This window comes from Ranitomeya variabilis, chromosome 5 (genome assembly GCF_051348905.1).
Source record: "Ranitomeya variabilis isolate aRanVar5 chromosome 5, aRanVar5.hap1, whole genome shotgun sequence".
Lineage (NCBI taxonomy): Eukaryota > Metazoa > Chordata > Amphibia > Anura > Dendrobatidae > Ranitomeya > Ranitomeya variabilis.
Window position 1 is genome coordinate 18,981,284 of NC_135236.1, and position 12,348 is coordinate 18,993,631.

The 12,348-nt window shown below is 40.4% G+C and overlaps 1 protein-coding gene across 1 annotated transcript; it reads right to left on the reverse strand.

Annotated features, from left to right (window-relative positions):
- Positions 1-2,847: 2,847 nt before the first annotated feature.
- Positions 2,848-10,327, reverse strand: LOC143774668 (olfactory receptor 11L1-like). The gene is made up of 2 exons (XM_077262419.1): positions 10,241-10,327; positions 2,848-3,774 (listed from the first exon to the last, which is right to left on the reverse strand). The coding sequence occupies exons 1-2, from the start codon at positions 10,325-10,327 to the stop codon at positions 2,848-2,850; spliced, it is 1,014 nt and encodes a 337-aa protein (XP_077118534.1).
- Between the last annotated feature and the right edge of the window lie 2,021 nt (positions 10,328-12,348).

Sequence of the window (12,348 nt, forward strand, 5' to 3'; positions counted from 1 at the left end):
GATTGGTCGCGCGGCCGCCCATGTGACCGCTCGCGTGACCAATCACAAGCCGCGACGTCACCGTGACGTCACCGAAGGTCCTGGAAGGGCTGATTCTTAGGAAGGAAGGCTGCCGGAAAGAAGCCAAGGGTGAGTATATTCCTATTAGGTATATACTCACCCTCGGACATGCCCTGCTTCTTTCCGGCAGCCTTCCTTCCTAAGAATCAGCCCTTCCAGGACCTTCGGTGACGTCACGGTGACGTCGCGGCTTGTGATTGGTCGCGCGGCCGCCCATGTGACCGCTCGCGCGACCAATCACAAGCCGCGACGTCACTGCGACGTCACCGCAAGGTCCTGGAAGGCTGATTCTAAGGAAGGAAGGTTCCCGCTTAGTACCAGGGCGCATCAGAGTGTAAGTATAGCGATATTTTTTATTTTAATTCTTTATTTTACACTTAAATCTGAATTCCGATACCAATTCCCGATATCTTAAACATATCGGGAATCGGTATCGGAATTCCGATTCCAGATTCAGAAGATCGCCGACTTCATGGCCGACCCCACACAGGGGTCGGGTCGGGTTTTATGAAACCCGACTTTGCCAAAAGTCGGCGACTTCTGAAAATTGCCAACCCGTTTCGCTCAACCCTAGCGATATCCAATATTTTTCGGGTATCGGCCGATACTATCCGATACCGATACTTTCAAGTATCGGAAGGTATCGCTCAACACTACCACAGAGTACTCACAGATTTAAAATGAAAGCAAACCTTCCCTCCACTTTCCCACCACACGGCATCCTCTTGTGAAGCTGGCAGTTGAAGTATTTTCTGGCATTGGCTGACCCATTACCCCTCTGGTCCCGTCACAGCAGTGTCCGTGGTAGTTATGGCCTGCTTGTCAGATGAGAACAAAGTAAAACTTTTTGCATATATCATTCCTTAATTCTTTTTCTCAGTTTGAATCTACAAAGTGTATTCATTAATGAGGGACAAACATGTTCACAACCTACTTGATGGTCTTGTGATCGATATTTTTTTCCTATATTTAAATTTTACATCCATAAACACTGCACAAATACAACACCCGATTGAAGGTCCTGGTTATTTGTTTGTGAATCTACCTAGCATTAATTATTTTTGTAATTTTTGGGGAGGGGGTATTATTTTGCTTAAAAATATAAAAATAATATAGACATTTAACTGTGCTTGCCTGTTTTACACACTTGTTTTACTAGCCCAATTTAAAAACGTATGCACCTCATATTCTGCAGACTGAAGATACATGTACCTAGGTACCTGGAATTTCTTACTATATCCTTAATGACAATAGTTGAATAATTATTGTTAAACAGATTGCTAAGTTACTTATAGTGTTGCACAAAATGTATGGCAAACGAGAAAGTGGCAATGACAATAGACAAAGCAATTTAAAGGAAAAAAATACCAATGCCATGGTTAAAAATGTATTTACTGCAAAAGTACCACCATCAACTGCAGTCCACAATTGGAATCATTTTCCTCGGGAAAGCGTATGGAATAGATGGTACATCATCCATCACAGGCACACCAGGTTGATGCACTGTTCAGCAAAGGGCGGTCTGCCTGATTAAAAGATCGATCATTTATAAACCATTTTTTTTATTTTAAAAACATGAATATCTCCAATTGCACTGTGCCATGAAATGGGCTGTTGGTCACTATTGGTTGCCATTTTTTCTCTGTTGAGATCACATTGACATTGTGAAGATTGTTTTTGCATTAGAGTGCATAAAATGAGTTGGATATAGTCCTAATAGATCTCAGAGTTTTACATACATCTTTTCAGCGAGGTTGGAGTCTTTCCAGTATTGTGATTCACAGTAAATTGATTCACTGTGAATGGAATTTTTTTTAAAAAGTGAACCCATCAAATGTGAATTTCAAAACATTTCATCATCTCTTGCTATGAATCTTTGTGTTTTTTAGGTCAGCAGTGGTTTGTGCCTTGTAACTCTTAAATTTTTGCTCATTGTCTTTTTAATTGTAGATTCATATGAATTAACTTTAATTGAGGCAAGTCCTGCAGTTCTATAGTTCTTTTGGGCTCTTTTGTGACCTTATGGCTCCTGCTCCTGAACTTGAACCACTGAACCTTGTGCAGCCAGTCCTGAAACTGAATCCCTGGCCCTTGTGCGGCCAGGCCCTCAACTCTGAAGCCACTCTGGCAGAACCTAAACCACTTTCCAGTTGTGTGTGTCTTAATGTGTATCTTTCCCAGTACTTTTTTTTGTTTGGACAGTTATTCCAGTCTCCGAATCCAGCCCTCTCTGTGACTCCTTATCAGTATCTGTCCTGCCAAAAGAGTAGTCTGAACGGAGCCCAAGTCCAGTCCATGTATGCGAACCTGACCCCTGGGGTCAACAGTTACAGTAACAGTGAATGCCTATGGGTGGTACCTGATGGTTACCTGCAGCTCAAGCCTGACTCCACCATCAGCAGCTCCACTGAACATCAGGTAGCCGCTTTACTGCGCTCCTCCTTGGCATTCCGGCTCCGTGGCACAGTGGCTCCATGAACTACATGCACCACCTGTGTATGTGACAGTCTTTCAGGATTTTGAATGAAACAGTAAGGTAGAAAGAAACATAAAAATCACATAAGATTGACCATTTATTTGTGTTTGACAAGTAAGTTTAGTACATCATTTTGTATTAGTAGTTTGCAGTGTTTAGCTAGTAGAAACTGAGGCTTTATTTTGTTTTTCTGTATTTCATTCAATTAACTTGTATCATTAAGTTTTATTCTAGTGTATCATAAAATAATTATAAAAAATATAAACATCATCATGGTCTCCGTCATTTTTTTCTTTTGTACCAAAATTCAACTAACATGTAAATTGTGACAAAAACTTGTCTAATGCAGCCTTCATCTCTTTATTCCTTAAGCTGTAAATGATGGGGTTAATTAAAGGAGTAATCACCGTGTATAGCAGCGGTATGACCTTATTCACATTTACTGATTGACCTCTGGTTGGGAGAACATAAGAGCTGAACAATGTCCCATAAAAGAGAGAGACCACAGTCAAGTGGGAGCTACAAGTGGAGAAGACTTTTTGTCTATCGGTGATAGAAGGAATCTTTAAGATAGAAGAGATTATAAAAATATAAGAAGCTATAATGAAAGCAAATGGTAAAACAAGTACTGGGATGCTAAGCAAAATAATTTCTACCTGAACCATCAAAGTATTTGAACAAGAAAGTTCTAGAAGAGGAAATAGATCACAGAAAAAATGATCAATAATGTTAAATCCACAAAAACGCAACATGCTGATGGTTATCACTTCCATCCACATTACAAACAAGCTCAGGATCCAAGAAAATGAAACAAGACTGAGACAAAATACTGGATCCATTGCAGTAGAGTAACGTAATGGAGAACAAATGGCCAAGTATCGGTCATAGGACATTACTGTGAGATGAAGACATTCAGAGCACTCCGAGACGCCAAAGAAATAAAATTGGATAAAACAGTTTACAAAGTTCATGACTTGCTGTTTATTGAGGATGATGTATAACATGTTAGGGACAATAGTTGTGGTCAGCAAGAGGTCTGATATGGAAAGCTGCATAAGAAAGAAATACATGGGAGTTTGAAGGATCTTGGAGTAGGACACAAGAGTGATGATCAAGAGGTTTCCAAATATTGTCAAACTGTAGAACAAAAGTAGAAAGAAGAAAAAAACTAATCGAAAACCTTGAAGATTCTGGAATCCCAAAAGTAGTACATCATTTACCCAGGTCTGGTTCTTCTCCTGAAATAATGAACATAATAATTGAACAATAATACACAAAATAAATAATATTAATGAAAACAAGATGACAAATACTTTAATTTTAGTTAATTCAACAAATAAAGTCTGAATATAGAAGGACGTTCCGTTCTATAGTATACTGTGCCATAAGCCTAAAGTACCAAATAGATTGCCGAATCAAGAGTCAAAACTCGCTCCACAGCTATACAGACAAAATATGAAGAAAAATACTGTATTTAAATAGTTTAATAGCACCATCAGATACTGAAGCAAAGAGGTTGGAACTACAAAAATGTGATAACTAGTAATGAGCGAATATATTCAGCAATATTCATTACTCACGAATAGTGCGGTATTCGGGCTATTTGTCACTCGGAGACTAAGAAGATATTCACCTCGGTATATTCGAGTGACCCGCCCAGCATGTTTGGCACTTTATTTGTAGCCAATGAACATGCTGGGCTGGCTTGCCAATCACAGTAATATCGGCACCATCTTTGATGTGGCATCACTGTGCTGGCTGGCCTTCGTGCGTCATAGGAACAATTTAAAGGTTGCCGACACCATCTTGCACACATTGCAGCCAGAAATAGCATAGGGAGAGTGAAAGAAGTGTAGGGAGAGTGATAGGAGGTTATAGTGAGCATTATTTGTTCCAAAAAGCTCTTTTAAGAGCTGAAGATTGTGAAGAGATTACTATTTTCTTAGGTTGGGATTTAAGTAGTGAAAGATTTAATAGGAGTGATGGTTTAACCCCTTAAGCCCGTATGACGTACTATACCGTCGAGGTGGGGTGGGCCTTAATTCCCGGTGACGGGATAGTACGTCATACGCGATCGGCCGCGCTCACGGGGGGAGCGCGGCCGATCGCGGCCGGGTGTCGGCTGCATATCACAGCTGACATCCGGCACTATGTGCCAGGAGCGGTCACGGACCGCCCCCGGCACATTAACCCCCGGCACACCGCGATCAAACATGATTGCGGTGTACCGGCGGTACAGGGAAGCATCGCGCAGGGAGGGGGCTCCCTGCGTGCTTCCCTGAGACGATCGGTACAAGGTGATGTACTCACCTCGTACCGAACGTCTTCTCCCTGCAGGCCCCGGATCCAAAATGGCCGAGGGGCTGTATCCGGGTCCTGCAGGGAGCACTTCCGGGTCGGAGCAGGCTGCAGATGAAAGCTGCAGCCTGCTCCGATGAAAGTATGATCGCCGATCTGATAGAGTGCTGTGCACACTATCAGATCTGTGATCTGTGATGTCCCCCCCTGGGACAAAGTAAAAAAGTAAAAAAAAAAATTTCCACATGTGTAAAAAAAAAAAAAAAAAAAAATTCCTAAATAAATAATAATAATAAAAAAAAAATATTATTCCCATAAATACATTTCTTTATCTAAAAAAAACAAACAAAAACAATAAAAGTACACATATTTAGTATTGCCGCGTCCGTAACAACCCGACCTATAAAACTGGCCCACTAGTTAACCCCTTCAGTAAGCACCGTAAGAAAAAAAAAAAAAAAACGAGGCAAAAAACAACGCTTTATTACCATACCGCCAAACAAAAAGTGGAATAACACGCGATCAAAAAGACGGATATAAATAACCATGTTACCGCTGAAAACGTCATCTTGTCCCGCAAAAAACGAGCTGCCATACAGCATCATCAGCAAAAAAATAAAAAAGTTATAGTCCTCAGAATAAAGCGATGCCAAAATAATTATTTTTTCTATAAAATAGTTTTTATCGTATAAAAGCGTCAAAACATAAACAAATGATATAAATGAGGTATCGCTGTAATCGTACTGACCCGACGAATAAAACTGCTTGATCAATTTTACCAAGCGCAGAACGGTATAAACGCCTCTCCCAAAAGAAATTCATGAATAGCTGGTTTTTGGTTATTCTGCCTCACAAAAATCGGAATAAAAAGTGATAAAAAATGGTCACGTGTCCGAAAATGTTACCAATAAAAACGTCAACTCGTCCCGCAAAAAACAAGACCTCACATTACTCTGTGGACCAAAATGTGGAAAAATTATAGGTCTCAAAATGTGGAGACGCAAAAACTTTTTTGCTATAAAAAGCGTCTTTTAGTCTGGTTTCACACTTGCGTTTTTATCTGCATGCGTTTTTTAAAAAAAACGCATGTGTGAAAAAATGCATGTAAACGCGGTAAAACGCATGCATTTTTATAGAAAAACACAAAACAAGAAAAAAACAAAAAACCCTAACCCTACCCCTAACCCTACCCCTAACCTGAAATACGTGGCACTGAAATACGTGGCACTGAAATATACGTTTATATACGTATATACGTATATAAGTGCCACGATATTTCAGTGGCCACGTATATAAGTGCCACATATTTAAGTGCCACGTATTTAAGTGCCACGTATTTACGTGCCACGTATTTACGTGCCACGTATTTTTCAGTGCCTGAAATACGTGGCACTGAAATACGTGGCACTGAAATATCGTGGCACTGAAATATTGTGGCACTGAAGTATTTACGTGCCACGTATTTTTCAGTGCCTGAAATACGTGGCACTGAAATACGTGGCACTGAAATACGTGGCACTGAAATATCGTGGCACTGAAATACGTGGCACTTAAATACGTGGCACTTAAATACGTGGCACTTAAATACGTGGCTCTTAAATACGTGGCACTTATATACGTGGCACTTATATTCGTGGCACTTATGACTGTCAGAAAATGTTCAGTAAACGGTTAGGGGTGAGGTTAGGGGTAGGGTTTCAGGTAGAATTGGGGAGTTTCCACTGTTCAGGCACATCAGGGGCTCTCCAAACGCGACATGGCGTCCAATCTCAATTCCAGCCAATTCTGCGTTGAAAAAGTAAAACAGTGCTCCTTCCCTTTCGAGCTCTCCCGTGCGTCCAAAAAGGGGTTTACCCCAACATATGGGGTATCAGCGTACTAGGGACAAATTGAACAACAACATCTGGGGTCCAAGTTCTCTTGTTATCCTTGGGAAAATAAAAATTTGGGGGGTTAAAAATCATTTTTGTGGGAAAAAAATATGTTTTATTTTCACGGCTCTGCGTTGTAAACTGTAGTGAAACACTTGGGGGTTCAAAGTTCTCACAACACATCTAGATAAGTTCCTTGGGAGGTCTAGTTTCCAATATGGGGTCACTTGTGGGGGGTTTGTACTGTTTGGGTACATCAGGGGCTCTGCAAATGCAACGTGACGCCTGCAGACCAATCCATTTAAGTCTGCATTCCAAATGGCGCTCCTTCCCTTCCGAGCTCTGTCATGCGCCCAAACAGTGGTTCCCCCCCACATAGGGGGTATCAGCGTACTCAGGACAAATTGGACAACAACTTTTAAGGTCCAATTTATCCTGATACCCTTGTGAAAATACAAAACTGGGGGCTAAATTTCATTTTTGTGAAAAAAAAAAAAATTATTTTCACGGCTGTGCGTTATAAACTGTAGTGAAACACTTGGGGGTTCAAAGTTCTCACAACACATCTAGATAAGTTCCTTGGGGGGTCTAGTTTCCAATATGGGGTCACTTGTGGGGGATTTGTACTGTTTGGGTACATCAGGGGCTCTGCAAATGCAACGTGACGCCTGCAGACCAATCCATTTAAGTCTGCATTCCAAATGGCGCTCCTTCCCTTCCGAGCTCTGTCATGCGCCCAAACAGTGGTTCCCCCCCACATAGGGGGTATCAGCGTACTCAGGACAAATTGGACAACAACTTTTAGGGTCCAATTTATCCTGATACCCTTGTGAAAATACAAAACTGGGGGCTAAATTTCATTTTTGTGAAAAAAAATATATATATTTTCACGGCTCTGCGTTATAAACTGTAGTGAAACACTTGGGGGTTCAAAGCTCTCAAAACACATCTAGATAAGTTCCTTAGGGGGTCTACTTTCCAAAATGGTGTCACTTGTGGGGGGGTTTAATGTTTAGGCACATCAGGGGCTCTCCAAAGGCAACATGGCATCCCATCTTAATTCCAGTCAATTTTGCATTGAAAAGTAAAATAGCGCTTCTTCCCTTCTGAGCTCTGCTATGCGCCCAAACAATGGTTTACACCCACATATGGGGTATCGTCGTACTCAGGACAAATTGCACAACAACTTTTGTGGTCTAATTTCTTCTCTTACCCTTGGGGAAATAAAAAAATGGGGGTGAAAAGATCATTTTTGTGAAAAAATATGATTTTTTATTTTTACGGCTCTGCATTATAAACTTCTGTGAAGCACTTGTTGGGTCAAAGTGCTCAACACACATATAGATAAGTTCCTTAAGGGGTCTACTTTCCAAAATGGTGTCACTCGTGGGGGGTTTCAATGTTTAGGCACATTAGGGGCTCTCCAAACGCAACATGGCGTCCCATCTCAATTCCAGTCAATTTTGCATTGAAAAGTCAAATGGCGCTCCTTCCCTTCTGAGCTCTGCCCTGTGCCCAAACAATGGTTTACACCCACATATGGGGTATCAGCGTACTCATGACAAATTGCACAACAATTTTTGGGGTCCAATTTCTTCTCTTACCCTTGGGAAAATAAAAAATTGGGGGTGAAAAGATCATTTTTGTGAAAAAATATGATTTTTTATTTTTACGGCTCTGCATTATAAACTTCTGTAAAGCACTTGTTGGGTCAAAGTGCTCACCACACATCTAGATAAGTTCCTTAGGGGGTCTACTTTCCAAAATGGTGTCACTTGTTAGGGGTTTCAATGTTTATGCACATCAGGGGCTCTCCAAATGCAACATGGCGTCCCATCTCAATTCCAGTCAATTTTGCATTGAAAAGTCAAATGGCGCTCCTTTGCTTCCAAGCTCTGCCATGCGCCCAATTTGTGGTTTACCCCCACATATGGGGTATCAGCGTACTCAGGACAAATTGTACAACAACTTTTGGGGTCTATTTTCTCCTGTTACCCTTGGTGAAATAAAACAAATTGGAACTGAAATAAATTTTGTGTGAAAAAAAGTTAAATGTTCATTTTTATTTAAACATTCCAAAAATTCCTGTGAAACACCTGAAGGGTTAATAAACTTCTTGAAAGTGGTTTTGAGTACCTTGAGGGGTGCAGTTTTTAGAATGGTGTCACACTTGGGTATTTTCTATCATATAGACCCGTCAAAATGACTTCAAATGAGATGTGGTCCCTAAAAAAAAATGGTGTTGTAAAAATGAGAAATTGCTGGTCAACTTTTAACCCTTATAACTCCGTCACAAAAAAAAATTTTGGTTCCAAAATTGTGCTGATGTAAAGTAGACATGTGGGAAATGTTATTTATTAAGTATTTTGTGTGACATATGTCTGTGATTTAAGGGCATAAAAATTCAAAGTTGGAAAATTGCGAAATTTTCCAAATTTTCGCCAAATATTCGTTTTTTTCACAAATAAACGCAAGTTATATCGAAGAAATTTTACCACTAACATGAAGTACAATATGTCTCGAGAAAACAATGTCAGAATCGCCAAGATCCGTTGAAGCGTTCCAGAGTTATAACCTCATAAAGGGACAGTGGTCAGAATTGTAAAAATTGGCCTGGTCATTAACGTGCAAACCACCCTCGGGGCTTAAGGGGTTAAGTCAGGCAGCTAGGTGTTCTCATCATTTCAAGTACATGCTGCAGATCTCTTTCCACTGTGTGGTGTAATAATTTGTGTTAGGGACAGATTGTGGGATTAGGGTGAAATAAGGAGGATTTCATCCATTACCAAAATATAAAAATCAGCTATTTCTAGAGGGAAATAATATTAGGCTGTACCAGCATATACAAAACCATTTTTTGGGAGCTATATAATATTACTGTGTAGCAGCCTACATTTTTTTTTACCTCAAAATAATAATCCTCAGTGCCAGCATATAGTAACATTGATTTTAAAGTTTAATTGCTAAATAATATTCCTCTTCTATTGCTTAAAATACCTAACAATTGTCTAGCAGTTGTGTGACTGGCAAAATCTGGATACAGGATATCGTACATGACAATTCACCAGGGGCAATAATCTTCATTACTCTGCATTTGGAGTGCGTCAGCATGAAGATTGAAAAAAAAATCTATTGGTTTAAAAAATAGTGTATCTGTATCTAGCAGTTGTGTGAGTGGGGCAATCTGGGTACAGATAATCTTACGTGACAATTTATCAGGGGCAATACTCTTCATTACTCCACATTTGGAGTGTGTCAGCATGCCTGATGTAGGACAAGCATCCGAAATGCCAGTAGGGGTGGACGCATGGACCCTTGGAGCTCTAGTCTGCCATTAACTATAGGTAACAATGTTATGGCCTGGCACTCGCTTCATATACTTATGGGTCTTCACTAGTATATCTTTTTGACTTAGGCAATGTATCTTTATCCATTTAGCGCCCATCTTTTGATCTAGGGTTAGTTACCTGTACCGGCACACTGCAGACCTTCTCTCATATATCTTACTTTTGTTTTGATTTTTGAGGTTTGATACCTGTTGACCTATTATTATGACTATATTGTGGGATCCTTCAGCTCTCCAGTCTCCGTGCTTCTTCACTGCAGCCATGCATTTGTGCATGTAGGCTATGCATTATTGTCCACTTTTTTCACACCTCCTATGTTCACCTGTTTCTAATAAAGTTGTTACATTTGAATTCCTATTTGGACTTTCTGGTCATCATTTTTGGTATTTCATACCTCCCTCTCTCTCTTGTCATTGCTGCAAAATGTATGGTGAGGTCCCCATCACAGTCTTTTTCAGCATGTACGATACAGACCCCTTGGGGCAATTTTTGGAATTCTTTGTACATTGTGCAAATGTCAAATTTCTACTCTCAATCTCTATATATTATATTATTATATTTTTTTTTGACTGTGTTAAACTTTTCACGGTCTCTTTTAGCGTCTATCTGGTAGCCAGATGTTGATTTTTGGTCTGCACTTGAAAATTTGGGAACATCAATGCATTAATAAGCTCCACACAATTCTTCAGGTTTCAGCCTTGCACAGAATAATAATATGAGTAATGAAACATGCTCTATATACATTCTCGATGCTCGATTCCCCTTGAGAAAGCGGTGTTGTAGACACGCAAAACGTGCGTCGGGGTTTTTTGGGGCATCCACGCCCGGGTTTGGAACCTCCCTGCCTTTGGTAAGCACTTTGTTACTCTCTGGCCGATATACTGATAGAGTGATCTTAGAATCCTGGCTGGCTTTTGGTTTTTTTTCTTTGCTTACCTTCTATGTGCAATATATTACTGCACTTGTACCTTATCTAATGCGATTTTTGCACAGAGTGGGCAGGGGTAATCAGCAGGGTTCCTTCTTTTCTGTTTCAATTATCCTGCAGATACTTGTTTTTTGATGTAATGGATTTAGTATGTTGATTTTTTTGAAGTACAAATAAATTTACTAGTTTTATACCTAATGACTCCTATTTTCTCCGTGTGATATATATATTGTGGAGTTGGTTTGCTTTGCTGTTTCTTTTGTTTTGGAATGGGCTATTTTTAGGCCCTATTGTAATGATTACAATATGTAATTGAGGTTTTTGTTTCTATGCTCTATATACATGCTGCTAGTCCAAAAATCTTAACCACACATCCCTTTTTAAAGGGAACTTCAACATAATACCTCTGTTAGCATGCACCACATACTGCTCATATACGCAGAACCCCAATAGGTGGGCCAAACGCTTGGGTTAAAAATCTGTGTCTGACAGTGAAACCTCTTGCCCTTCCCCTGTGTTACATCATTCCCAATCTGCTGTCCAGGAAGGAGGTGCAGAGGTCTCCTGTCCATAACCTGCAGTTGCACAGACGAAACAATCGGCAAACACATCCAGTTCGTTGTCCCAGCGCAGCGTTCAGTTGTCTCTTGTCAGTATATATGTCTGTTAACAAATTGTTAGTTAGATGGGGCATACATATTCATTAGCACTTTACATTGTCCGGCGCTGGACAAAGACCTTTTCCGACTTTTCCAGGCTCAAAAATGAGACTTGTGTATCTTTATTAAACTGTTGCTTCCCTTACAATTTCTAAATGTGGATTTTTACAACAAATGGTGGTGTGATATTGCCCAGTTTCTGTATATTTTAAGCATGTCTAAGAGACTGGGTTAATACGCTCCACAGACCTATTCAGGCCGCAGCCTTACACATACTGGAACATGGTCATTGCCGCACTAAGGCCTTTACCTGAGCTCTGTAGCACTGCTGTCACCTGAGTAATACACTCCACAGACCTCAACACTCTCTGGGACATATCCTGTAATTACTCCATTGTTGCTCAAAACCATGCAAAAGATCTATTCTGCCTGGTGGGTCATGCAGATTGGTCAATGGCACTCCTGTCTCTTTCCCTTGAGGAGGCTGCTTCCAAGCAAAATGAGGCTTGTATGTGTTCCTGACATGGGTTTCAGGCCTGACAGACTGACCACAATACAGGCACACGCTTCCGTACACTGTATTCAGAATTTAATTTTAAAGCTTTTGGAGTCTGGTAGAAACCAATTTCCTAACATTGATCATACGGCTCATCCAACTCCTGTATTATATTCACCTTACAGCGACTTCACCCGCTATGACAGTTGTTCC

Coding starts and splice junctions, on each gene's coding strand:
- LOC143774668 (XM_077262419.1), bottom strand. CDS start 10,327: ATGCACAAATGCATGGCTGCAGTGAAGAAGCACGGAGACTGGAGAGCT. Junction 3,775..10,240: donor TCATAATAATAGGTCAACAG/GTATCAAACCTC, acceptor TCATTATTTCAG/GAGAAGAACCAGACCTGGGT.